Raw genomic sequence first — 27,684 nt, forward strand, 5'->3', positions numbered from 1 at the left:
CTGATGCTGATGATGTCCTGTAAACACAGGCTCGGGCATAAAGATATGGCGCTATAAATATGCCGGGCGATAAATTTCCCCAGTGTCAGCTGGAATGGCGAAGGTTCGGAAAAGCTGCTCAAAAATCGATCAATGGCATATTTATCATATGTGCGGTGGCGGGATTTTTGGGGACCAACTCGCACATGTCCTTGCGGTTGGCCCTTCCAAAGTTATGGCCTTTGTTCAGCATTTTTGATTCGACTTTTCAGCGAGTTCTGGTATGTAAAAGGTTACTGGGCTCTGGCCACGTAAAATGTTGCGACACCTGTGTTAAATGGGTTTTTATTAGTAGAGAAAATAACATTTTATATTAAAGCGACATGCCACTATTCCATTTATAGCTTCTAAAAATAGAGCTTTTATATGGTGTCTCTAAAAATAATTAAAAGACTTTAGAGAATGCAGCAGTGAAGTCTAGAAAATTTGAAGACCGAACATGGCAATGAATAGGTTTATTGCCGCGCAAATTGCTTTCCATTTAAATGTACATAATTTCTAGGCGGGAGCTTAACGAGATGAGCATTAAATTTGAGGAAAATGTGGAAAATGCCATCGTAAAAGTGCGGCACATAAATGTAAATTGTAATTTCCGCTGTGCGTTGAGGCGCTGCCACTTGTGGGTGGTTTTCTGGTTTTTGGGGAGGAGAAGGAGAAGAGGGCAAGTTGAATGAACTTGTTGTTGCATGCGTTTGGCTGCAATTAAAATTACATGCAGTGCATTTCCCATTCTGCATTTTGCATTCTCCATTTTCCATTTTCCATTCCATTCATAGTGGTTGTCATTCTGAGAAATATATGCATTTTAATTGATGTTGCTCATGTTGCTGCTGCTGTTGCTGCTGCGTTGACAGAGTGACCAAGTTAAAGACAGATGTATGACAGATGTCAGTCAACTTGGCAGGCGACTTTCCATTAATTAGGCATAATATTTCATTAGTGTAATGAGCGCCAGGCAGTGGGAAATGTGCCAGTAGCTGCTGCTACTAGCGTCTAATGAAGGCAGCCACTATCTACGCTGTGCCACTTTACACTCGACGAAATACCAAGTCACTCGGCTGATAAAGAGCCACTAAGCAAAGCATCCCTCTCTGTGGCAGCTGCTTAAAATGTGTATCTCTTTCTATCCGTGTATCCGTGTAGGAAAAACAACGGACTTGAGGTCTGGCCATGTGAAGTGTGCGAAATGCTGGCATGTTTTTCAGCTGCTCCTTTGGCTTTTGCGCTCGGCGCCTTTCATTATGCGAGTGCACATTAATTATTTTGTAGTTGCAGCCGGCACAAAAGGCGAACTCTTTTTCTTTCTCCGACTGTCGGCGAATGTTGTGTGAAGTTGCCGAGAGATATCAGGCCATGGAATACGGCTGATTGCCGTACGGCCGTACGGAATACGGAATACGGAATACGGCAGACACAGTGCCGTGGCTTAATTCGTTTGGGGCTCTAGCTGATTTGATGGGCTCAACGATTGAAACGTCGGTCTTTAGTTTAGTCCGTTTGTGCTGTCTGCTTGATTTTGAGCAGGAACACAATCTTAACATGTTAGTCATTGCCATGGCAAGCGTCACATGCAGTTGTCCATTATGCTTATGTGTGCTTACATTTCGCGCTTTATCAGCCGCATTTCTTCTTGCGGGGGTTCTGGCCTTCTCCTCCTTCTTAAACCCCCCACCTCCCACCCCTCAGCATTTCGTCACGACGGCTTTAAAGCGATATGTTGGCACCCAAAGCCCGGCGCTTCCTCCTCTCGTGCTCTTCGGGTTCTCCTATGCCATGTACATACTACGGCTCTAATGACATAATCTGCTTTTGGCCAACACACACATAGACACACACACACTGGAGCAGAAAGCCCTTTAACTAATCCGCTTAAGTGACTTTGTTGGTGCTGCCGCTGTCTGTGGGCCGTAGGTGATTCTTCCCCGCTTCTTCCACTTCATGCATATTAAACTTATCGCCGGCAAACAACCGCAATTATAAAATTATAATGATAATGCCCAACTAGGGAGCGGCAACCGCTGACAGTTGGACTGTCATTGCCAATGATGATGATGTTGATGTTGGTGTTGATGTTGAAGTTGCTTTGGCCGCTGATCCGCCAGGCAGATAAACGGCGAAGCCAAAAGAGTTATTAAAACAAGGCCTAGTGGCTTTAACTGCGCTCAAATGCCAGAGATTTCAACTACAATGTTTACATAGCCACGGAGCAAACTGGTTTTGCCCGTTGCAGTTGCATTCCCACTAATTGCTAGCTAATTACCTGCACGATATTAATCACCACTTTCTATCTTCTCCATTTCCATTTCCATTTCCATTGCAGATGGAGCAAATGCCTTGCTCCCTCGGAGACAACGCGGCGTATACTTAATCTTGTCAACGGGCCAAAGCCAAAGCACGGCTAAGCAAACATGAACTGCCTCTGTCGCCCATCACGGATTATGTCCGTGCGCATTAATTTGCTGGATGAAACCGAGTTTATACACGAGATCAAGGTAAGTCAGCTCTAGAGCTCCCTCTTTTTTCTTATTTTTTTTTTTGCTTTTTCCTGCTGGTAAACATGGCCAACTCTTTCGCTTTCACCCCCACAACAACCCCATTCATCCGTCGGCATCATCATCATCATCGTGCTGAAGAGCGTTTTGTGGCCACAAAAGTGTTGCATACTTTGCACGTGCCTCGGATTTTAGGGGTGCTCCATGCCACGCCAGGATGCCAGGCCATCCTCATCAATATTTAGTGCGGGGCCTTGTGACTTGGCAAACATGCAAAGTGTCATCATTCACACGTCCATCGCCACAGATGTCTGCCGCTTTCCAGCGCCTTTCCATCTCTTTGGCTTAAAACTGCTCACGTTTGCCAAATTAAATGGGTCGCCAGGCGACGGATCCCTTTGTCTCCATTCGCCATTCGCCATTCTCTGTTCAGCTTGGCTGGGAAAAATTGCGCTGATTTCGCACGCCATCTCATAGTTGGCATCATTGTGCGGGCAAATCAAATAAATTGTTGTGATTCCTCTCCGCCGGATTGCTGCCTGGGTAGCTGGGTAGCTGGCCTCGATTTCTGCTCTTCGGTTTCAGCAAACCTTTGCAAAATCTTGTCCCCATACGGCCCACATGAAAAAGGAAACTCCCAGCCAGCATATTTGTATTTGTTTTTGCCTCTTTGGCTTTTAATTGAAAAATATTCCGAGTCCGATTCAAATACGGATTCCAAGAACGAAATCGAGGGCATAAATCAGTTATGAATGTTTGGGGAAATTTCGTTAAAATGCTATAAAATAGCTCGATGACATCAAGTTGCTATCGATTGTGGCTGAATCAGAAAAGCCAAATTGCCTTGAAAACTCTCTAGTTTCGGCAATTAAGTGTATGTTCTTCTACAGCAGTTTTTCAATCGATTGAAATGCCAATTGTAGGCCGATTGAGATAAAACTGAAATGTGCAATCTTAATAATCTGCATTAAATCAATTAAGTTCGTAGACCACAACCATCCCGAAAATAACTCCATGAATAATTCAAATTCAGGGTAATCGGCCGATGTTCAGTGAGATAAGGTTCAACTACAACATGATGCCCGATCATATTCAATGCAAATTCTTGTCATCTGCGATGCGATGCGATGCGAAGTGCCTGTGAGGTCTGCGACATAATTAGCAGTGACTTAAAGGGCCGCCAGTTAATTATGCAGATGCCGCAAAGTCGGGCCACATACTATATATGCTGCACACTATATATGTTGTGTGTGTGACGGGTAATTGGACCAGTTGAGCGTGAATCGCCCACGGGCTTTAAGTTGTTGCAGCCTGCTGCCTGATTGATCGACCGGCGGTACTGAGTCGGGGAATCGGGAAATCGGGAAATCGGCACTAAGGAATTGGTACTAGGGAGTCAGGGTAATAGGGAGTTGGGGAGTCGGGAAGTCAACCACGACGACAGACTAGTTTAGCCATTCCGGGAACTGACTAATGACACGGGCACTGAATCTTGTGGCGTGTGGTGGTGCATGGCATGTGCAGGAATTGGAGCACGTAGAACGCTAATAATCACAGCTCATCAGGGGAGATTTATAATAATTTTACAAGATCCCAGCCGAATGCCAGCGGCTCTAGCATTTGGGGGCGTGGCAACAATTTGACAACGGCCAACTGGCCAAGTGCCAAGTGCCAAATGGCCAAATGGCCAAGTGGGCAAGTGGCTGTTTCTGCCCGCGGGGGTCGCCATTAATGAGTTTAAAAACTGGACAGAGCTGGAGCAAGTGCTTATAATAGCTGGCACAACTTATCGCTTGTCATTATTGGCGGGTCGGGCCGAGTCACCGCGACTCACCACATGATTGATAAAAGACTCGCCGCCGACAAATTCCGAAAACCCAGAAAAAAGCCACCACAAACAACGTCGAAAGCCCAGCCATGAATGAAAACTCAAAGAGCCGCAATGACGATGACGACGACGATGGACTGATATGCAAAAAAGGCAGCGGAAAAAATGCGTGTGGCCGCCAGCCTCAAAACGTAATTTTATTTACACGACGGCACAGTCCTTCAAACCAAGAAGCCAAGGGGCCAAAACTCAGCCAACTTGGCCAAGTCGACCAGACTGCCTGTCAAATTGCCACGGCGACGTTGTCGTTTTGGCCGTGTTGATTTTGACGGCTGCCGATGGCACTAAACGCACGCACTTAAGGCCACCAAACAACTGCAGTCCACCAATGATGAGAAGAGCAGCAGAGTGGAGCTCACAGAAGTGAAATGATGTGGTATGAAGATCAATTTAATGATTGTATAAACATTTATAGAGCAGATACATAAAGATTTATATGGCTTATGTGTATTTTACTACCGATTTTTACTGTGTTGTTATAGATATACATGAAACGAGATGCGCTTCACTCGTCTTGCATTTCATCTGGCTCGCAGCCAGTCAATGTTGCGAAATTTACATCTGCAGTTGCGCAATCGATGTTTCATGGCCACGACAAGAGCTGCGTCGAACGTTGCGTATGAGTGATTACTCGGAATGCGTTATCTTGCGGATTAAATTTAAGTCGACAAGCGGAAAACAAACAAAATCGTATACATACGCCCGCAAATAAGCGACCACAATGCCATGAATTGAAGTTCACTTTAAATAAAATGGACTGAATTACAAGGAGATTTTTAAAATGACTAATTTGTTGCGTGTAGTTTTTATTATGCTTAGATGAAACTGTAGCTCTTGCTAGTTGCATTAAAAAACAAGTGAGAACGCTATAGTCGAGTCCCCCGACTATCTGATACCCGTTATTCAGCTAGTGGAATGCTTAAGCTTAACTTTCTAGCTTTTATAGTTCCTGAGATCTCGACGTTCATACGGACAGATCGACTTGGCTATTGATCCCGATCAAGAATATATAAACTTTATATGGTCGGAAACGCTTCCTTCTGCCTGTTACATACTTTTCAACGAATCTAGTATACCCTTTTACTCTACGAGTAACGGGTATAAATACTAATCAAAAGCTGCAGTAAGCCGTAACCACAACAATGTCAAAAAAAGCATTACATTAGTTACTAAAATGTAAAATAAATAAAATTACTGCCTTTTAAAAAGCAATGAAAGCATAAAATGTTACATAAATGCATAGACGCTAATGTTATGTGAAGTAATTATTTAATAGCTCCAATTATACCACACGACTGTGAGTTGAGCTTCCCATATTAACGAAAGAAGAAATGCAATTTGGGTATATGAAAATATAAACTACTAGTGAGCATTATAAAACCAAGTGGATTTTAAATCAAGAAACCATAAATACCAAGCTTATTGTTCCATAAAGAATTCCCTGAAAGCCTGACACAAATTCCAAAAGATCTTAAAGTTGCCGAGACAAAAGTCTGAGAAATGGAGTTGAACCCGCCGAAATCGAGACAAAACCTCTGCCCCGGAGACCCTGTCTCTGGTGCCCAGTCACTTAAAGGCTGGCAAAACTGTGACAAATGATTTTGACGACTTCATGCCCAGACTGGGAACTCTATGTGCGCATGTATATATAGACCAGTATATAGACCAGAAATCCGTGAGTCTGCGGGCCATTTATCACGCTTACCATGCTAATGACATTTGGCCAAGTCTGGGCCACTTCTCGAGTGCTCCCAAGCAGAGCGGCACTTCGCGGCACTTCTTGGCATTTCTTGGCACTTGGCACTTGGGGCGGCCAAAATGGCATAAGCTTGTTTTGCTGGATAAGGTTATATAATTATTTCTTAACGGTTAAGCCGTGGCGGCCGGAGTGTGTGGGCATTGTTTGTCCAGCGCTTGATTCTGTCAATACAGGGTGCCATTGGAGAATTTATGTAAATCATTCACTTCACTCCAGTTCCGTTCAGTTCAGTTCACTTCACACCGGCCACAATGACAGGCCGAAATGGAAAATGGTTAGTTCGAGTGCTTCACTCGCAAGCAAACACTCGAAGCCAGCAATTCAAAATTACCATATACTCGTACGTATGTATATGGTATCGGGGGCCTAAACTCTAGTGCTAAGCCAGAGCTGGGCCAGAAGTTGGCCAGGCCCCCGAGCGACATTTAATTAGAGTCCGCTGCTCGCGTCATTGCTATATCTGGCCGAAATACGAGTGAGCCTGCAGTTTATGGCCAACATAATTAAGTTAAAAGCTTTTTTACAGTCCCCGCCATTGCGTTCCGCAGAGAAAACCGGACAGAGCTCGCTCAAATTGATAATGAAAATGAAAATGAAAATAAGCAAAGCCCATGAAGCGTGTTTAATGGCTAAATAAATGCCGGCGTCTAGATTTCAGCACCCACACCTGTATCCATGCAGCTGGCTATCTGGCTAACTGACTATCCGGCTATCTGGCTATCCCAGTATCTGTGTGTGCTTAAACTTAACAACGTCGGCCAGGTTAGCAGTTATAGACGGTAATTTGGGCCGTTTTGCAAGGCCAGGCCATTGATTTGACCCATGAAGTTGGAATGAAAATGGCTGCATTTCCATGGCAAATGTTTAATAACGGCCGAGATACTCCGAACTAATTGATTATGTTTTAAAGCGCAGAAATAAATGACTATTTCTTCGAGCTGAAAAAGATACAAACCGTAAAAGTAATTCAATATTTTTTGCTGTGTGGAGAAAGCATAAGCGAAATTCAAAATCCACAATACTCCCGCTTTCAGGCGTATTAAATGACGTAATTAATAAGAGGCAAAAGGTTAGGCCCAAAAGCACCGAGTGTTTTACCTTTTTGCCAGCTCAGCGAAACAGTTTTCCGGCGTTGCCCTTTTATTTTACTTTTTTTTTTTGGCATTTTTCGGGGCAGCCGGGGTAATTACTTTATCTGTTGCTGAAGTTGCGCTTCGGTTGGATAATAGGATTAACAAAGAGCAGAGCCCCTTGAAAGAAACAGAAAACGGCAAACAAAAATTCGAAAACTCGAAAGCCAGACCAAAACTGGCCGCTCGTTGCCTTTCGCAGCTGTCAGAACCATAACTCAGTGTCAAGTCGAGACTTTGCGGCTATATCTGAATATCTGAATATCTGAATGCGAGTATCTGCGTGGCCACAAGGTTCCCCCCCCTAAATCTCCGCACCGTTCCGCTTTCAAAAAGACAAAAAGCAATTGTTCAATCGGTTGAGCCGGAGGGAGACCGGCGAAATAGATTTGCAAACAATTTGCAACAATTCAATCAAAAAAACTTTAAACGCAAATACAGAACGGACAGACATCAGCGGGTGGCCAAGAGTCTGGTGGGTGGGTGGTGGTGGAAGGTGGGTGATGGATACTAGATGGGGGATACTGGATGGTGGATGGGGGATGGCAGGCGGTCTGGCTTGACGGCCATCAGATAACTCACTCACCTGGTGGTCCGACGTCCGCCATCCGCCATCCGCCATCCGACGTCCAATTCCCGGGAACCCCTTGGCAGCCCTGGAACACCGAATCTCCAGCTTCTTTGCGCCCTGTGTCGCTGTCAGTTTGTTTGCCAAGCGTTTGAATGGGTTAGCGAACAAAGCGCCAAAGAAATTCAAGGTGAGCGCAGACTTGTACACCTAGAAAAAAGGGGAATTCCCTGGCAAGGCTATAAAAAAAGTGAAGAGATATGTTGGGTAACCAAGCTTGCAAAGCAATTATACAATTACATATGGAACCAATTCTGGAACTAAGCTGTAATTCAAAAATAGTTGAACATCTTTTATGTTTAAGAGAAAGAAAGATTTCTTGAAGTGCACACAGAGACATCCATTCCTTGGATAAGCGCAGAAATATTTGCGAGGCAAACAATGATATCCAGCATTTGCACAGACGTCGTGCGATTGCGATAGCGGAAAATGCAAGTGATGCCTCTGCGGCGGAAGTCGTAGCTCTCGCCGGAAAAGCGGAAAAGCGCGAGACAAGTTGAACAGTTTGAACATCCGAGCATACGAACATCTGAACATCTAAACATCTGAACATCTGAACATCTGAGCATCTGAATAGTTGCACGTGCAGTATTTCACCGGGTATTTCACGTGGCGGGTGCAGAACGCCCAGATGCATCGATAGCATGGCCCAGAGCTTGGAATTAGCACTGCAAAGGGAGTCATGCTCAAAGAGAATTCCCCCCAAAAAATAATATGTGCCGGAAAGATGCGACAGCCGTCGACAGACCAGCAGAAAAACAGAGAAAAACAACATAAAGCACTGGCTGCAACTGCAACCCAGAAAAAACAGCCCGAACATGCCGCAAAAAATGTCAGGAAAAACGGTGGAAAAACAGAAATGGAAGTGCCGCTATGTGACGATGACGATGACGATGACGATGATGTACCAGTGCCCACAACTCATATCGCAGCTAGGGCCAAAACTCCAAGCCAAGCCAAGCCAAGCCGATTCCACGGCTAAATCCGAGGCCAAAGCTGGAGATGGAGCTGTAGCTGATGCGATGTGGGTTGTTGGTCGCTGGATGTCGGTGGTTGGATGTTGAACCTGAGTCCAAAGTCAGAGCCAAAGTCAGAGGCTGAGCAGAGTCGCAGCCATCCGCATCTAGCATTGTCAGGCTTTGTGCCGCATGCAGTTGCCGTTTGCCGTTTGGCGTGGCATGCGAAATAAAACTCTCGTAAACAGACAGCGACGTCTCTGAGCTGCCAGCATCGGCGGAACAAGGAGCTGTCAACTTTGGGCCCGAACTCCGACTATCAGATACCCTAGAAGGTCAATAGACCTCAATCGATGCATGCCATCATTCAAAGCACAGGTTAGCTATTTAAACTTGAACTTAATGTCAGCTTAATTTGTTAAAGAATTAGTTGCATGCAGCCATAACTCATTCTTTTCTGCTTATACAAGAATTGGTATTACCATTTGTATTTGTATTACCCATTTCCAAAGAGCTGAGTGCTGTGACCGAGTCAACGTTGTGCCCACCTGGTGCAGGGTATGACCATAACACACGGTACAGGAATCTCAAAAGGCAGCATCCACTGCGACAACAACAACAACAACAACAACACCAAACCCACTGACAACAAACATTGCGAAGAACAAGCAGCCGGCAAACAACAAAAAAAAAGGCAAAAAAAAATAAAAGAAAAACCGAGACGAGTCGAGGAACCTTCTCTTCGGCGCTGAGCTGCAGGAATTACGCAAATCTCGTTTGTTGAATGTGTTTTTCAGTTAGGTGAAGATGCGCCAATATGGGATGAGCCGGGTGGATCCGAACCCGTGCCCCAAAAGGGGGTTCCCCAGAAGGGGGAAGAAGGGGAGGGGAGCGCAGACATAAATCTGCTTTAGCATTTGGAAAGGCTGCCTGGTTTTTGTGCATAACGACGACACGATGTTGCTGCCATTGCTTTTCTTTCATTTTGTCGCCGTTTTGTCTGTGACATTGCGCTGTGCGACTCACTCCGTCCCTTTCTGCGTAGCTCTCTGTTTTAGCCCCGTTTGTTTGCTCTTTCTGGCTTTTATTTCTACTCCTCTTATTTCTTATTTCAGAGCCCTGAGCTTAAGACTCATAATGCCGTTATAAACACAAACGAATGCAGCTCTCTGCATCTGTTTTTTTGCATTTGTTTTTCATGTTTCGCTTCTCGCTTTTTTTTTTTTAACCGAGAGTTGTGTGCATTTCTTGTTGTCAGAGGTCAGCGCTCGTTTAAGCCAAGCATCGCAATTATACGCACAATGCAATTGGCGAGGCTAAGACGCACACAGACACAGACACCGACGCAGACACAGCTCACATGGCACACAGGGCATGGGCATTAAGTATACGACCCGTGGAACGTGAAACCTTTTGGGGGCAGATGCCGAGTGGAGCATCAGTGCCAGCATCTGACCTGACTCACTTCTTATTTTCCATTTTCCATTTTCCATTTCAGGCAGCTTTGTTTTTACTTGCTCCTGCAAGGGCAATAAGCTGGCGTTTCTTGTTAGCCGCCTTGCAGTTTAAATGGCATCAAATGCGCTTACAAGGCAATGCGATGTAATCTGACTGCACAATACGTTCGGACTTTAAAGTTAATGATTAAACTCACATACTCGTATTTATTAAATCTGTGAAAAAAAAGCTGCCAAAACACTTGCAACCACGCTTGACTATTCATGAAGTCAAGTTAGTTTCAAGTAGTTATGACAAGCACGTGTGTCTGGGGAGCTCATCTTTTTGAAAACATAAAACACGTGCTAATTATATTAAAGCGCATTTCCGCACACGCAAAAGGCCGAAATTGGGTTAGTCACGTCGTTAAAGTTTGCCAAGACGCTGATTACGTTTTAGCCGGAACGCGGTGCTGGGATTTTTGCTGCTTTTCTCGCCCGAAAAGTGTCCCCCGGAGGGGTTGGAAATAAGGGAGGTTGTTTAGGGCTGGCTGGTGGCCAGACATGTGTGCTATATTTTCCGGTTTACCACTTGGCGTTCTCTAATTAAGCTGCATGGCAAAAACTTGCTCTGTGCTCTGGTGTTGCCGTCAGCTGACAAGAAAAGAAGCAATCGAGGTTGAGGGCCAGTAGTCAGTAGTGAGTCGGCGGGGGATGGCGAAAAATGTAAGCTCATTAAGTGTACTTGGCCAGGATTCGATGTCCTTTGGCTCCGGGGCAGGAGGCAGGAGGCAGGAGGCAGGCGTAGGTCCTTCCAGCAACATCAAAGTAAGCATAATTTGATTAAGACATTTTAGCCAAAGACCTAATCATCATTAGCATCAACATAATCATCGCCAGGCACATCCGGCGTCTTCTTAATTTTTCCCATTTTTTCTATTTTGTTTTTCCCGTACTCGAGTTGCTTTTGCTGCGATGTCAGCATCAGGATCATCCACAGCCTTCATCCTTTGATGCCCCAGACATCATCTACGTCACTGGTTCGGGGGAAAATCTAATTTATTGAACTCTGTCAGTGAGTGAGTTGTGTGGAAATTGGCGCTGGAGTTGGGGCGCGAATGTTTCCGCCCCCAGAAACGTTTGTCTGAACGTCTGAACGTGGAAAACCTTTTGGGACCCAAAACACTCTTGTTTGCACAAGTTTTTCGGGCAAAACCCATGTGATTAATTGCGGTCCTTACATGTATACGTTGATTTCTGGCCATAACTTAGGCGCTGAACGACTAGTTCATTAGGCTGCTGGTTGGGATTCCCGAAAGGTACGGAATCCAATAAGAATCCCAGATCGATAGAGATGCCTCACTTGCTTTCGGCACACTTTAAGGAATGTTATTTCACTCGCTTTTGCCTCATTTGGAATTCCATTTACGTGCACATGCATTATTAGCTCCTACTCTCAGTAAGTAAACGGCAACCGACAATATGATGAACGCTCATGTTTCTTATGCATTTTTAAAATGCACTTTTCTTCTCGTGTTTTGTGTTTTATGGTAAAAGCATTGACAGCAAAGTCAGAGGAGTCGGAAAATTGGAGAAGTGCGGAAGGAACGGCAGCTGGAACAAGAGCTTTTGGTGAAAGGATGACAACAATAAGGACTCGACTGGTGTAGGAAATTTCACAGACCATTGTCTTAATGTCCTTGCCCACGTTCACTCCACGTATTTGTAATGCAATTTGAGCTGCAGGACCAGAGTAGAAATTTGATGTCCTGCCCAGCTGCAGCATCACGTTCGCTTTGCCACTGCCGATGTCACTTCACTGTCACTGTGTCACTTCGTCCTGTTAACGACTGTCATCTAATGCAGTCGGCACAAATGCAATTAGTTTTTGACACACACGCACACGAGTTCGTACACCATGCACACTCGCACACTCACACACTCACACACGCACACACTTGCATTCTCGTCCTGCGGCACGGAGCTCATGCAAAAACCAACTCAGCTCGGCTTTTTGATGCGGAGTGAGCTCTCATGCAGAGATTATGGCTCCTATCCACTGGGAACTCGGTTTGTTTTGGGCATGTTGAAATGTAAATGGTTATTGGGCAGATCTTGCCTACTATAGATATGTATTTAGGCATATCAAATTCACTGTTTAAATGAGATTGGAATAGAGTATTGTACAGTTTGCCATTAGTATTACATACATTTATATGGACATGTGGCAAACATTCCCCAACAATGTGTATCAAATATCATTTGCAATACACATACGTCTGCAACATCGCAACCCAAACTTCGACTCCATCTTTTGGCATTTACAATTCCCAGACGGCGAGTTAAGCAGCTCGATTTCGGACTCCAAGTCTCGAGGTCAGCAGAATGTTTACCATAAATTCAAAACGAGTTCAGCTCGAAGTTGCGAGCAAACGGGCAGTTACACCGAGTTCTCACTCCCGGAATCCCAGTGTGTTCACACTTGCCAGCCATTAAGTTTATTACGCAACAACAATAAAGCAGGCCAATATGCAAGCGAAGGGAAATGCCGTGTGCAGGATATGGATGTTCACAAGGACATGACTGTGGATGTGGTAGATGTGTATGTGGATGCGGATGCGGATGCCCCAAAGGGATCCTTCGACCAGGCAGAAATACCATAAATAAAACATGGCAGCGGGTCGAACAAACAACAAAAGGCAAAAGTCAGTGTCTGCTGGTCAGTTGGCAAAAAGCAAAAAAGCGGAGAAGCAAAAAAAAAAAAACGGAAAAAAGCGAAGTAGCACATGAGACACACTGCAGACAATCGAGGAGGAGCATCAGCTGCCGCGGGGGGCGGCGTGGTAAACAGGGGACAGACAGACAAACGGACGGACAGGGGGGCGAGAAAAAAGGGGGAATTGGCATTTTAAAGCTGTAACAAATTAAATTAAACCAACAGCAAAAATTGTTGATTGCCCGACTTTGGGCGCCTTCGATTTGCCATAAATTGTTTGGTCGAGAGGAAGAACGGGCCATTTTGCTATTTCCACATTTATTTTCTCGCCGCCAGAGAAGCACACACAAAAAAGGCAGCAATTTTCCAATTGAATAATTGTCACTGGGAAGTTTTCACTTTTGTCGGCGCAGGACTTGGCCAACTGGATGGAAAATGGGCGCAGGACGAAGGGAAAAGGAAATGGAGGGCCGTCTCTGTGGCCATTCAATGGCTCAACAGTTTGCCAGAGTTTCCAGTGTTTGCCTTTGCCTCTCTGCCTTTCCTGCCGTTTATCCCTCCTGTTCATCCCCAGGACTCTCTGCTCTGCTCTGCTTGGCTCTGCTCTGTTTTAACAGCAATTTTCTTGTCTATTTTCAGGATGATTTGCCCGGCCAGGCTCTGCTGGATGTCGTCTTCGCCAGGCTCAATTTAATCGAGACCTCATACTTCGGCATACGTTACATAGACGACGAGAAGCAGACGGTAAGTGTGTAGAGCCAACTCCAAGCCAAGATCCAAAATAGAAAAAAAATGTGAAGCAGACCGCTTCCGCTGGGCACACATATTGGTTTTGGAAATTCATTTTCCTTTTCATTGAAATTCATTCAGGCGCGATGAAAAACGAAAACGAAAAGCCGCAGCAAGCAGACTATGGCAACTCTTTGAGAGTCCTTTGCCTGCGGCGCTGGCTAGATATTTTCGCTTTCGTTCGTCCTGCCACCGATGGTGGTGTCCTTCATTGACATTCTCACACACACACACACACTGTTGTGCGACCACCTGGTTGCTCATACGCCCCGTGGTACGCCCCTGAACTTACCCCTCATTTGCCATTTGCATTTCCCCACAGCACTGGCTAGATCCTGCGTCGCGCATCTCCCGTCAACTGAAACCCAAGTCGGATCCCTATGACTTGTACTTCGGTGTGAAGTTCTACGCCGCCGATCCCTGCAAGCTGCTGGAGGAAATAACCAGGTGAGGCAATCAAATCCTGAGCCCTTCTCACCAAACTAAGCCACAAACACTTAGGGCAATTCGAAGTCGAAGTCAGATTGCTATCAGTTCTGGTGGCCTTTAAAAAGATTAAATATCCCTTTTGCTCGAACAGACATTAACAATTTAAGCATTTAATTTGTGCCATGCCATCTTTGGTCTGCCATTAATTCGGTAAATTGAATTTGGCAAATTTAATTTGTTAATTGAGGCACACAGACGCATAATTATAATGCAATAAACAACAAATGAACAAATGAAGCGAATTGAGATGCACGAGCTGAAAACTGAAAACTGAAACTGAAAACTGAAAGCTAATGGATAATGCATCGAGCAATTAATGCATTTATGCGCGCACATCAAGCGAAATAAATTAAAATAACGCCAGCGGAAAAGGCCAGCAGGCCGAAGGGAAAATGCCAAATGTCGCGAATGTCGAGCAAAATGGCCAAGGGGAAAATGTGGAAATTGTGGAAATGAGACCGTGGCAATGGTTTTCATCGCCACATCATCGGGTGTACGGATGTCCCGGTGTCCTGGTGTCCTGATGTCCTGGTGTCTGGTTATCCTGGGGCGATTGCTGCATTTATCAAGCATTTGGTGTGTGCAAATATTTGCCCTCCATACGACGACACGTTGGCCATAATCATTCGCAGGGCGGCGGCAAAACCATTGGCCAAACATCATCAAAATCCCGGCCAACTGCCGCGGAATCCACTGAATCCACTGAATCGACTGCTAATATTAGCGCATATAAATGCATCGAAATGCACTTCTGGCCAAGTGGAAAAGGGGCGGCTGGCCATCAGCGTCACGAGGGGGCGTGGCAGTGCAATTGCCGTTGCATTATTGGAAGTGCACTAGGGCCAAAGAATATCGTGTTATTTTAGCTATACAAAGTCTGCGGCACACAATAAACGGCAATTGACTCTGGTCGGTACAAAGTTGAAAATTCCAAACGATGAGTTGATTTCCAGGCAGGCAGGACACACAGGACACGGAGGACTAAGGCAAACAGGCAGCTTGAAGCTCAAACTGCGCTTGATTTTAGCAAATAATTGTGAAATATGATGCCGGCCTACCGTCTGTCGTTTTTGTAGTATTTGTTTCGTTTTCATGATTTCGATGATTTCCATGTTACGCCCCAAAGTCAACAAATGGGCCGTATGTTTGTTTTGGACAAGCATTCAGGGGGATCAACTAATTTTATGCCCAGACTTCTGTTTGCCCACTTGTTAACTGCTTCTGGTCCTTGTTTTCGGTATTTTGGGTTTTCAGATTTCGGATTTCGGGTTTTGGGCTTTTTGTGCTGCCATGTTGGCTAATGAAATTTGTCACTTGCAGGTATCAACTTTTCCTGCAAGTCAAACAGGATGTCCTGCAGGGACGACTGCCCGTGGCTTTTGAGCTGGCTGCCGAGCTGGGAGCCTTTGTGGTGCAGTGTAAGTAATGGAACACCCAGTGAGTCACAGGTGTCACACAATCCCTTTGCAAATACCAATTGATGCTTAGGTTCTTAGTACTTCCCTTGACTCGAGTATATCCTTTGACTAACGTATATCCTCGACTTTAATACAAGGAAACACTCGTACTTAAAGCTTACTTTGCATGCAATAATCAGAGTTATCTAACCATACATGCTCTCATCCGCAGCCGAACTTGGTGACTATGATCAGCGGCGCCATTCGAAGGGCTACGTGTCCGAGTTCCGGCTGCTCCCCAACCAGAGCAACGAGCTGGAAACCCGCGTCTCCGAGCTCCACCAGCAGCTCAAGGGAATGTCGCCCTCCAGTGCGGAGCTCAACTATCTGGACAAAGTCAAATGGCACGATATGTACGGCGTGGATTTGCATCCCGTTCTGGTGAGTAATGTGCTGATGCTGCTCATGTGTCAAACCAAATCGGTTGAAATGCTTAATGCTTGATGCTGAAATGGATGGGGGTGGCATATAGGACCTATGTGGATATGGATATGGATATGGATATGGATAGTTCCCTCACATGGCCCGAAGTTCTCTGCGAACCGCAGATGGTTTGCCACACCAACAGGCAGACGGCAGACGGCATTCGACGTTCAACCAGCCGCATAAAAGGGGTCAGAGGGAAATGCAAAGTTTAATTTCATTTCGGGGCAAATATTATAAATCATTTGCTCACATTTCTGTGGGGTCCCCAATTGGGAGAGTGTTGTTGTGGGGTGGGGGGGAAATGATTACCCCCAAAAAGGCGAGTCTCGTGTGTCTACGCTTTTGTGCTGCGTAAGTTGGCACTTCATTTGCATTTTTTATTGCCCTTTACTTTGATATCAAACCTCAATAAATCACCAGCTGTGTTTGTATACATGCGTAGAGTCGGGGATCCCGAACCCTTGTACTTCATATGGTATGGTATGTGCTATGTGCTATGTGCCATAATAAAGCCTATATCCACCCCCTTCTCACGCACTCTTTGTCGCCGCCCTTGTGTTTGTTTATAGACACAAATCATTGACTATCGCGGCGCCAGTCTTTTATATGTTTTGCCACTGGCTCGTTCCTTTTCCTTTTTAATTTAATTAACAGCCGAAATTACATTTATTTCGCCTTCTTTTTTTTTTTTGTTGGGCGGCGGTATAAGAACGAGGTATCCATAAAAATGCCGCCTGCTGCTAATGGGCGAAAACTTTCTTCTTGTTAACACATTTTTTGGCAATGGCCGAAAGGAAACTTTTGCGCCCGCCTTCCGCATGCGAAAGTTTCTCAGCTTTCTCAGTATCTCAGCTTCCCATTTTCTCCACTTTTTCGTAACACTTTTCCCCTTTTCCCACAGGGCGAGGACAGCGTGGAGTACTTCCTGGGCCTGACTCCAAGCGGGATTGTCGTGCTGCGCAACAAGACGACGGTGGCTCATTACTATTGGCCGCGCATTGCCAAAGTTTATTATAAAGGACGCTATTTTATGCTCAGGATAAGCGATAAAAATGTAAATTCCCCAACGCACCCAACGCAACGCGACAATGGGAACTGGAAAACTGTAAACTGTTAGCTTGCTGGGCACCCGAAACGACAATGGCCACATGGCCACTGTGACGATGTGGATGAGTGTCCCCGATTCCAGTTCCTAGCCCATCCCAGCCATAAATTTGTTCGCCGACAAGTGCTTTTTACAATTTGCAGTTCGTTTCGCGAGTGAATGGTCCAAAGTTGGCTCTAAAGGGTAGTAGACCAGCGATAAAGTCGAGTAGGAAGTATCTGGCAGTTGAGAGGGTTTTTTGGGCTTGCGTCAATGTAGATAAATCAACCAATATACAATATATCTCAATCCTTAGCCATTGTGAGAGATTTAGAGTAAATAGTAATACAGTAAATAGTGCTATAATAGTCTTAACTAAATATTAACAAAGCAATCTTTCAATTCTAAATCCATAATATTCTTATAATTGGCACTATAATCCTCTTTCAAAGTCAACAGGGTATCTGTTAGTCTACAGCTCCCTTTGAGTGCTTTCAATTTCTTATTCCCGTTTTGCAGTGTCGCCAATTTTTCTATGTGCTCCTTATGGCGACAACTTTTGGCTGTCAGCGGCATCAAGTGGCGCCAGGAGCCAAAAGCGTAGGAGGACTCGTTAGACAACAAGTAGCTGGTAGCCGGAAGATGGTAGCCTTGGTAGCAGATAGTAGATAGAGGACGCCGAATGGCTGGAGCTGCCGAAAGTTGCACACTTTCGGGTGTTAACGCTTTGATAATCAAAAAAGTTTCCCAGCCAGTTGACGCGCACAAAAGGCGGAAACTTAAGCATTTTCCTTCGCCTTGATTTTTCCCTTTTCCATCCCAGCTTCTTTTTTTTTGTATTTTTTTTTTTGGCCAGCACTTTACAGTTTGGAATGGGAAATGGGAGGGCGCGAACCCGACAGGGGCATTCATTCAGTCACTCCGCCTCTTTGTCGGCATGTCCATGTCCCAGTCGAGTTTCCAGTTCCCTGTTCCCAGTTCGCAGTTCCCATCGTGACTCGACTCTTGTGCTTATCACACCTTTGCGATTGCGATTGCGATTCCGTTCCTGTTTCTTCCCGCAGAACGAGCTGAGCACCTACGGATTCGAGACGCCTCGCAAGTCGGCCTGCAAGCACTTATGGCGCTGCTGCGTGGAGCACCATGCCTTCTTCAGGCAGGTGCGAGTGGCTCCTCTGCCCAGTTCGCAGTCGCATGCCGCCGATTTGTTCCAGCTGGGATCGCGCTTCAGGCACAGGTGAGTAACCAACTGAGTAATCATCCAACTGGCCACAAATACTGGCCAGTACTGGGAAGTACTGGGAACTCTCCATGAAGTTCCTGTGGGTGCAGTCGTGTGTGCTCCGCCCATCAGATGGAGTTGTTAGGCAAAAAAAAAAAAAACACACACTAGTGCACCGTTGCCTAATTTATTGGCCAAACCCAAAAGCGCAGCCAATTAAGACGTAACGAATTTCAATGGCCCAGACACTCGAGTTCAATCCCTGGCCTCAAAGTGCACCTCATGTGATTGGCTCATTAAGGGGCAGCTCAAGTGGAGGAACAAGTGAGCTGGTTCTTGAGAGGATGGATGGCTAGATGGGGCATTCCAAGGGTTAATTATCCTATAAATGTGTTTGGGCATATTAGACATGCCTTAATTTACTACCAGTGTAAAAGTAACGCATTAAAATCTCTAATAAATTCAATGTAAACTTCATATAGGCCGAACAGGAGATACTCTTTTCTTTCCGAATCCAAAACCTATGCTCATCAAGTAGGGAAATAAGAGGGCTACTGCAGTTAACAAAGAAGACCCCTGAAAACGCCAAAATGAACCAAGTTCGCATGTCAGCTCCTCGAGTTTCCCGCCGCACCAATTAGAGCTCATCTCTGGCCCAGTCAACCAGTCAAATCCAAACAGAAGCAGCATCCAGATGCAGTGCAACCCGACCAGTGTTCATAGATCAAGTTTACGCCATCGCCTGCATGGTCAACTAATTGGAAGTCCAATAAAAATGTCGGATCTGCAGGGGTACTGCGGATGGAGCTGGGCATGGAGATGGTGATGGGGCTGGGGATTGGGATTAGGAGGCCTTCGGGCAGTCAGCCAAAAAGCAACTCGAGTGCAAAGCCCACTAATGACTTTCTGCGAAAAGGCGGCTCTAAGCTGCTGCTGCCTCACCAAATGCAGGCAATTGTGCATGACGAATGTGGCAGGAAATCGAGGGAGTCCAGGGAATCCAGGGAATCCAGGGAGGGTAACTCTGGGGCTTCAGGTCCTTCATGTTTATGACTGGACATTTGCGGTGACTGCGGCTGACCATTTAGTTGCTGCGGTAAACTTTCTTGCTCCGGGACTCGAAATGGAGTTCACGTGGCCAACAGTAACTCAGTGAAACTATTAACTTGGCTGCCAGGGCATTTCTAGTGGCCAAAAAAACAAAGTTTTTTTTTTTTTGTTTTCTAGGGGCGTCGGCTCATTTTATGACTGCCCCAAGAACAGAACGTTTTTAATTTGAGAAACAAATGAAAGTTTCGCAGTTGCTGGGTTTTTATTTTATTTGGCTGTGTGTGCTTTACAACCTTTTTATGGTTCACTGTTCATTATTAGCGTCTTCTATGATCCGTACTCTCGCTTTCCTTTTCTGTTTCTGTTTCTGTTTCCTTTTCTTTTACCATTTTCTTTTTGTTTTTCACATTTTCCCATTTTGGTTGTTAATATTTTTGGACGCCTTTATGCCTACTTTTATGTTGCCCGACAACACCACCACCACCACCACCACCACCGCATGTCTGCCAACCCCGAACCCATCGAACCACACCCAAAAGTCGCCCGGACAAGCAAACGGAGAAGGATGCACTTTCCGCCGGACGATCGCCGCCCGCCTTCACCCGTACTCCCTCGAAGCGCCAGCCGCGCCGCGTGATTGATGACTTTTTTAACAGCCACAGCAATGGAAATGGCCATGGCCATGGCAATGGGAATGGGAATGGGAACGGAGCAAGTGGCGCAAGTGGAGCGGGCACATTAGGAGGCGGCAGCCACATGGGCAACAGGCCGCTGCCCCAGCCCGGAATGGGCACCATCTCCAAGTGAGTACCGAAGTCCGGAATGTGCCCATCATTTGTTTTCATTCCGAGCACAAAAGTTTTGATTTACCCGTCCGCCCATGTCGCCCATGTGTATTTACCCATCGCGCTCCGTATTTTACCCATTTATGTGTGCGGCAGCTGCTTCCTTTGACGTACATAGTTGTCCTTTTTTCCGGCCAAGTCCTTCCTTTTTTTTCTGTTGGCCGCCAAGTCCTTTTTTGCTTTTTAGTAATCATTTTTGGGAGCTGGCGCGCCGGAAGAGCTCTCATGTGGCTCGTTGGCGAGCACTCGCCTTTGATCTCTTTTTAATTTTCAAACATATATTTTTCGGTATGGCTATTGCCATTCGGAATCGCCGGGTTCAATTTGAAAGGAATGCGAATGCAGCCGGAGCACTTCATCATTCCCCGCCTTTTCCGCATTTTCCGCCTGCGTTCTCGTTTGCGTTTGACAGGACAAACAGGATACATAGATAGAAGCTCCTTGGCATTGTTACGGCTCAAGTGCCCTCTGGCACTGTGGGTTCTGTTTCGAATTCGTGTTCAAAATCCATTTAGTTGCCATTTCGAAGGCAGTTACATTGTCTAGACGCAACATTTATTAAATGTTTTATGGTTGTGAGCATCAAATTAGATGGACAAATAAAAATCATAGAACTTCTATGAACGGGCGAAATTGAGTCATGCCAGGCGATTTATAGCCAGGGAGTGTATATGCCATTGTAGAGACTCGAGACGAATCGAAAGCGATCCCAAAAAGCACTTGAATTGGACAATTACCAGCCAGCGTTTCCAGCATTTCCAGCTGTCCAGTGTAAGTGTTTGCCCACCATCCGTGCATAAATTACACGCTCAGGTGAGGCTCTAAATAAGGTAATAGAAGCCAATCGTAATCGCTGGATTCCTGGGGCCTGCATCTCATCCTGGGATGAGCAAATAGCCCGCGTCATTTATCATTTGCAAACAAAGAGAAGCCCAAACATCAGGCCAATCAGGCAGCCGATCCCCGCCACACCACACTATTCAGATCCCAGATCCAACATCCAAGAGAACCCAGATGCCAGATGCCAGATCACAAATCACAGATCACTGCATCCCAGGGAGCATAAATCAGCAGGCACGTTCTTCTGGGATTTTCTGGGCTCCTCAGTGGAACTGAACTGAACTGCACTGAAGCGACGACTCCTGAGAGTACAAAATGATTGCCCGCTGATTGCCAGTGCGGCAATTACTCAATTTTGCACACGCGCATTATTTGTCTGTGTCGATCTCGTGGCATGGTTACATGGTGGCATGGTGGCATCGCGGCATGGTTGGAGGAGCTCACCTGCCTCCCCAGATCGAATTGGACAGCCTGGGCGCAGACTGGACAGCCTAAATGGCCTTCCATGCCGCAGACTTTAATCAACGTTTATGTTAAACAATTTAAATTTATGGCAAAATAATGCGAGATCCCGATGACTGATCCCCCGCCTTTAATCTCTTCCATCCCCCTCATCCCCCGCCGATGCGCAGCAACTACGACAGCCCCTATCGCTCCACCTACAGCATACCCACCAGCTTGGGCATCAGACCCTGCCACCAGCAGCAGAACAACAACTCCAGCAGCTACAACAACAACAGCGGGGGCAACCTGCAAACGCCCGACTCCCCGAGGAGCACGCGGAGTGCTCCCTGGCCCAGATCCCAGCAGCGATCCCTCTTCGGCCACAATCCGTCGAGTCCGCGTTCCGTGAGATCGGCGAGTACGGCCGGCGGCGGGCTGCACCACCATCACAGCCACCACAGCCACGGCCACGGCACCAGCCACCATCCGCACCACCAGTCCTCGACAGCGGGGGCCACCTCCTCGTCCTCGCAGCACCACCGACAGCAGCGGGCCAGCTCCTCCTCCGCCTCCCATCAGCAGCAGCGATACCGCTCCAGTTCCGTGGAGAGCCACTCCTCCAACGACTCGCGGTCCACGCGCAAGTAAGTTTTCGTAAAAATTAACATACCAGCTAAAGTACAAAAGTATTTTAAAGATTACAAATTATTTTTAAAGCAGGAAAGAGCTTAAATTTCTATAGAATTTATTTTTAACTTAAATGTTAAAAATGGTATCATATCCAAGCCCATCAACTGTGATTATTGCATAGATATCACAGGGCATCAGCTCTGAATCTTGAATGAATTTAGATAAATGCGACGCGTGCGAATTTTATCAAACTCGATGAATTAAGGTCGTCAACACTTAATTAACTTTTAAAGGTTAAGATAGAGTCCAGTATATGTGACATTTTAAGACCCATTTTAAGCCCTATCGACTTGGACATCCTTAGACAAGCGAATAGTTTGAGTGGTTGGCGAAAAGCGAGTGTTTACTGATTAAATTTGTCCATTTATCTTATCTGCAAATATCGGAATTTCGCAAGGGAATTAGAATTTCCCAGTTTTTATGCGTATCAACTTTGGTATTTTCACCTAGTTTGACCTTCTGCATTTGCAATTACGTTTCTAATCTAAGGCACAAGCACCGTCATCGCCGCACCTCTGATAACGAAAGCGAGCTCTCAAGAGGATCAGGTCGCTCTGGAAGATCAGGACGCTCGCATCATCGCAAGCACCGCCGTTCGCACCGGCATCGAAGGGATTCAGCCGGAGGATCCGACCACGACAGCACCCGAGGACGCAGCTACTCCGGCCATCGCAGCTCCTCGATGAGGAGTGGAAGTGCTGAGCTCATCGACTCCACGTCGCAGTGGAGGGAAGTGCAACGTCGCCAGGCGGAGGCCAGCTTGGGCCAGAGTTCCGTGCAGCAGGCGGCTGTCTCCAAGAGCAGCATGGTGGCCAGGAGTCTCCACAGCAACGACAGCCACTCGGACACCCATTCGCACCACAAGTCCAGGAGGCATCGCAAGAACAAGTGAGCAAACGGAAAAAGTAGTGGGTTAAATCTCAATAATTACACATTTTATTTCAATAGATCCCCATCGGAATCGCGAAGCCGCATGTGGAACAGTGAGCTGGCGAAGCACCTGCAGTTCGACCTGGTGGACACGGAGGGCATGTCGGAGCAGCAGCTACGGGAGATTCCCTACACGGTGGTGGAGACCACCTCGAAGAGGTCCAACTCGAACCTGAAGATCCACAAGAGCAACAGCAAGAGCAGCGTGGGAGCCAAGAGCACGGGATCCGGCAACACCATCACCAATGGCAGTGGATCGGGCAATGCGGGTCAGGCCAGGAATCGCGTCGATCGCATCAGGGGGTAAGTTCTCACTAATCAGTCAGTAAATTACTAATAGGTAAGAGTTAGTTTTTAAAGTGGAACGGTTTTTAGTTGTCAGTCTGATTATTTATCAGCTCACGCTTAACTCATGTACGTAATTGTAGACTTTACTATCAAAGCACGCATCCACACGAGGCCAACGGAGGTCCTGGAGCTGGAGGACATGCGCCCAAGAATGGATCCATACGGTCGGCCAGCACCATATCCTCTAGGGAGTGTGAGCGGAACAATGGTCTAGTTAGGTGAGTAGAGGAGGAGCTGGAGGAGATGTCCTTACAAATTTGGGAACTGTATGTGGATTACCCAACTGCAGAATGATGAGCAGCATGAGCATGGGCGACTTCATCTCGCCCACTGGCTCCAATCTGAGTCCCTTGGAGAACTCGGCTCTGCGCGTGTCCCACGAGCACACGGACTCTGGACTGGGAGCTGATCAGGACTATGCCTACTCATCGGAAAGGTAAGATGTCCTCTTAATTACCTTTATTTTTACTTGTCAAATGGTTTTGCCTTCAACTAACCAGCTTGTACCATGTAACGCCTTGTAACGCCATTCCAGGTCCAGCGACAGCACTCGCTATGGCACCAACAAGTCCTCGGGCGCCTCGAGCGGATCGCACCGGAAGTCGGGGGGCAGTGCCGGCGGGAACTACAACAACCTGATGCAGCAGACCGTGAGTAACCAGCAGCAGCAGCAGCGCTCGCTGTTCGCGCAGCAGCAGCAGCGGCAGCAGAAGAGCACCTACAAATACGCCACCTCCTCGCCATCGTCCACTAACCCAGGGAGCTGCTCGGGTCTGGCGCCCGTCCACAACCCGGGCTCGAGTTCCACTCCCAGCCACTCCGGCCCAAACCCCAACAGCGCTACTAACTCTAATCAACAGTCGCCGGCCAATCGCCTGCTCCACTACACGACCTTCGAGAACAACCAGTACAAGTTCAGTCTGAACAATGCGCTGGCCAGGAGCTCCAAGGGCGTGGCGAGTGGCGGAGGCAGCATTAGCAATCTGGCCGGCGGCAATATGGTAACATCTGGTGGTGGTGTCGGTGGTCCAGCTTCTCAAGGTGGTAGTGGTGGTGGTGGTGCTTTCAGCCGGCAGCGCAGCTTCGTGGAGTGGCCCAGCAATCCGGCGTCGCCCTACTATTACCAGGGTCCTTCCACGCACGTGGCGCAGGTGAAGCGCCGGGATGCCAAGTCGGATATCGGGGTGCCCACCAGGCGGCTCTCCGGACAGAGTCTGACCAAAACGCAACTGCTGACGGGCGGCGGCAACTCGCAGTTGGCCAATGCCAGCTGTTATCCATTGCACTATGCGAGCAGCAATGTTTCGGGCGCGGGCTACAATCGTCCCTTGGGTCAGAGATCGGGTGGCCATGGCTCCTCCGGCGCAGGCTTTGGCCTCCAGCCAGCCAAGTCCGACCTCTTCTTGTCCTACATCCACGGCGGGGAGTACGAGAGACCCTACATTTACAACTACAAGATGCCGCAGATGCCGGCAGGAGTTGGGGCAGGAACAGGAGCCGGGACAGGAGGTGGGGCAGGAGCAGTGGGCTCCCCCAAACAACAGACCACCGCTTACCACATTTCTGGGTCGCAGACCGCAGATCCGCCGCCACCCCCTCCCCCGCTGTACGGCGGCACGGCGCCCGCCAACGACGTCATGTACTATCAGTTTGACAAAGGAGCCGCCGTCGCTGCCGGACCTCCTTCCACGTCCACCTCCTCGTCCTCGTCGCCGCCCATTGTCCAGCAGCCGCGACAAACGGGCGGTCCATTAGTGTATCTGCAACATGGCCAGAATCCATCTGTGCCCGAGGTGCAGCAGTCAACTGTGAGTACGAAGTGCAAACCTGTCGCATGTCGATGTTGAATGTTGATGTTGATGTTGATGTTGATGTTGATGTGGATGTGCCCCTCGTCCACCTCTTCAGTTTGTGCAACTTGTCTTTCGTTTGCCACTCCATTGTGTTGCATGTTTGTGTTCCGCGCCTTAATTGAATCCGTATTTCACTGGCACTATCGCATCCCCAGCCAAGTACTTAGTCTGTATGGCATGATACTCCTCCTCCTCCTCCACCTCCTCCTCTTTTATATTTTCGGTTTGTATTTCTAAAGACCAAAGACTACTAGAGAGTCTATGGAGTAGTAGTATGTATCCGTATTTGCACAAGTGTAATAAGTAACTGAAGCTTTTATGTTGATTATTTCGTAAGACCCATTGTGTGTGAGTGTGAGTGTGAGTGTGAGTGTGGGTGGGCTGTCCTCATTTCCGCCAAATGAGGAATCCTTATCGCACACATACACACACTCTCACACACACACTCCACCCAAAGGACCTGTGTGTGTGCCTGGCCCTATCGAAAGCCAGAAACGTAAACTTGCCGCTATCTCAGCTGCGGGTTGCTCTGAAATTTAATTAACTTAAATTTAAGGCGTGAGCCAAGCAAGTGAAGCCACTTGGGAGTGGATCCTTTTCAGCACTCGAATTTCAGTGGAATAGTTTGGCGAATCTTGGCCAGACATATGCCCATATATATTCCTAACTCAAAAGAATGCTACGCAAAACTTTGCCCAATTTCACGCATGCCTAATTAACAACTGAAATATTCCAACTAATTTCTGCTGGAGCGCAAATAAATTGCCCGAAAAATAAAAGGCCATAAAGACCCAGTAAAGACAAAGGTTTTTGCTAGCGGGGGGTGGGGGGCAATAAAAGAGAATAAATAATAAGCAACTATTTGCGCTACATTATCCAAGTTTATATAACAGGACCGACAGGACCTCTAGTCCTTCCTCCTTAGTTTCTCTCGCTCTGTTCTGCTGCCCGAGCAAATAATTTCAGCCAAAGTTGATGGCACGAAAGCAGAAATACTTACCATTCTAAAATAAATTCTGAAATTCTGGGCCAGCTTCCAAGCTCTCGACCGGGTCACACGCATGTGTGTACATCCTGCCACCAGATACACACACACACACATGTATTCGCATCTCGCATTTCCCAAAACGGCATTTCCCAAGAAACAACACGCGGGGAGTACATAGAAACATTTTCGAAATGTTTGGCATAATTTTGCTATAAAATAAATTTTGCAAAATTGTTTTTCCTAAGCTGGGAAGCAGCTTAGTGCGGAGCGGCCAAGAACGACGACTACGCCTGAAATGGCAGCCAAAGCAACGACATCAGCAAGGACATCAAATAAAACAAGCAAATCAAAAATTATGACAGCACAGCAAGGGGCAAAGGCAGCCAAAGGAATATGCCAAGCACGGGATCCTGCGGCAGGCGAAGTTACACTCGCAAAAATAAAGTGTGACCCCGAAAAACTGAGAGCAAACTAATATTAGCAGAAGTATATTACTTCTATCTGCACTTGGATAAAATTATAGCTTAAGTCGTAACGCAATTCAATATTATAACCTCTTTGAGTAACGCCCGTTTTTCTAAGTGCACTCGGATATGGGACTAGGGACACCATCTTGGCCAGGCCAAAGTGGCAGAGAGCAGAAAGCAGCCAGCGGCCAAGAGACAAACGCCAATGCTGACAACCCACATAAAAAAAGGGGCGGGCGGGGAAATGGGTAGGCGTGGCCGGGTTGGTGTGCTCGCCCCAAAAAGCAGTTAAGTCAATAAATTTACTGATTTAATGTGGCAAAAGTTTCGATTGCCGTTGTCTCTGCCATTTGCTGTGTTGTTTCAAGGGCTGGCAGTTTTCGCCGTCGGCGATGAACACGAGAAACACATCGAATGATGGTTTTGTCGCTGGTAAAACGCCTGCAGTTGTTATTATATCTATTGTCCGGACTGTTTTCGCTTTAGTGGCCCCCAGGAGCCGGCCACACTTGGCCAAATCCTAACAAATGCTAGATTAACACAATTGGCAAACAATAAGGCAACAAACTTATGGGCCTTAAAGCGATTGCTTATCGATGGAAGCGTCTTTTGTTTGTGAGGAAATGGTCACAAATTGATTGAGTTGTTCAGGAAGTGGAATGTGCATTTTAAATTAAGTAAACAGTTTGTGTTCAATTTGCTATTTAATTTGCACTCC

The 27,684-nt window shown here is 46.8% G+C and overlaps 1 protein-coding gene across 7 annotated transcripts in view; it reads left to right on the plus strand.

Moving 5' to 3' along the window:
- Nucleotides 1–27,684, plus strand: part of LOC120451565 (band 4.1-like protein 4A) — a 58,131-nt gene that overhangs the window by 22,753 nt on the left and 7,694 nt on the right. For 3 of the 7 annotated variants that reach the window (XM_039635373.2, XM_039635369.1, XM_039635371.1), the window contains exons 2-15: nt 2,360–2,531; nt 13,684–13,788; nt 14,156–14,280; nt 15,643–15,740; nt 15,952–16,160; nt 17,107–17,259; nt 18,354–18,526; nt 20,101–20,364; nt 21,879–22,334; nt 22,870–23,268; nt 23,329–23,613; nt 23,739–23,876; nt 23,948–24,094; nt 24,194–25,466. In XM_039635373.2, the coding sequence (XP_039491307.1) occupies nt 2,448–2,531; nt 13,684–13,788; nt 14,156–14,280; nt 15,643–15,740; nt 15,952–16,160; nt 17,107–17,259; nt 18,354–18,526; nt 20,101–20,364; nt 21,879–22,334; nt 22,870–23,268; nt 23,329–23,613; nt 23,739–23,876; nt 23,948–24,094; nt 24,194–25,466 (3,909 nt within the window). In that variant the 5' untranslated portion in view covers nt 2,360–2,447. The remainder of the gene's footprint in view (nt 1–2,359; nt 2,532–13,683; nt 13,789–14,155; nt 14,281–15,642; nt 15,741–15,951; nt 16,161–17,106; nt 17,260–18,353; nt 18,527–20,100; nt 20,365–21,878; nt 22,335–22,869; nt 23,269–23,328; nt 23,614–23,738; nt 23,877–23,947; nt 24,095–24,193; nt 25,467–27,684) is intronic. The other 4 variants (XM_039635374.2, XM_039635375.1, XM_039635370.1 and 1 more) reach the window with 2 other exon arrangements.

The sequence above is a fragment of the Drosophila santomea genome, chromosome 3R, assembly GCF_016746245.2.
Source record: "Drosophila santomea strain STO CAGO 1482 chromosome 3R, Prin_Dsan_1.1, whole genome shotgun sequence".
NCBI classification, from domain to species: Eukaryota; Metazoa; Arthropoda; class Insecta; order Diptera; family Drosophilidae; genus Drosophila; species Drosophila santomea.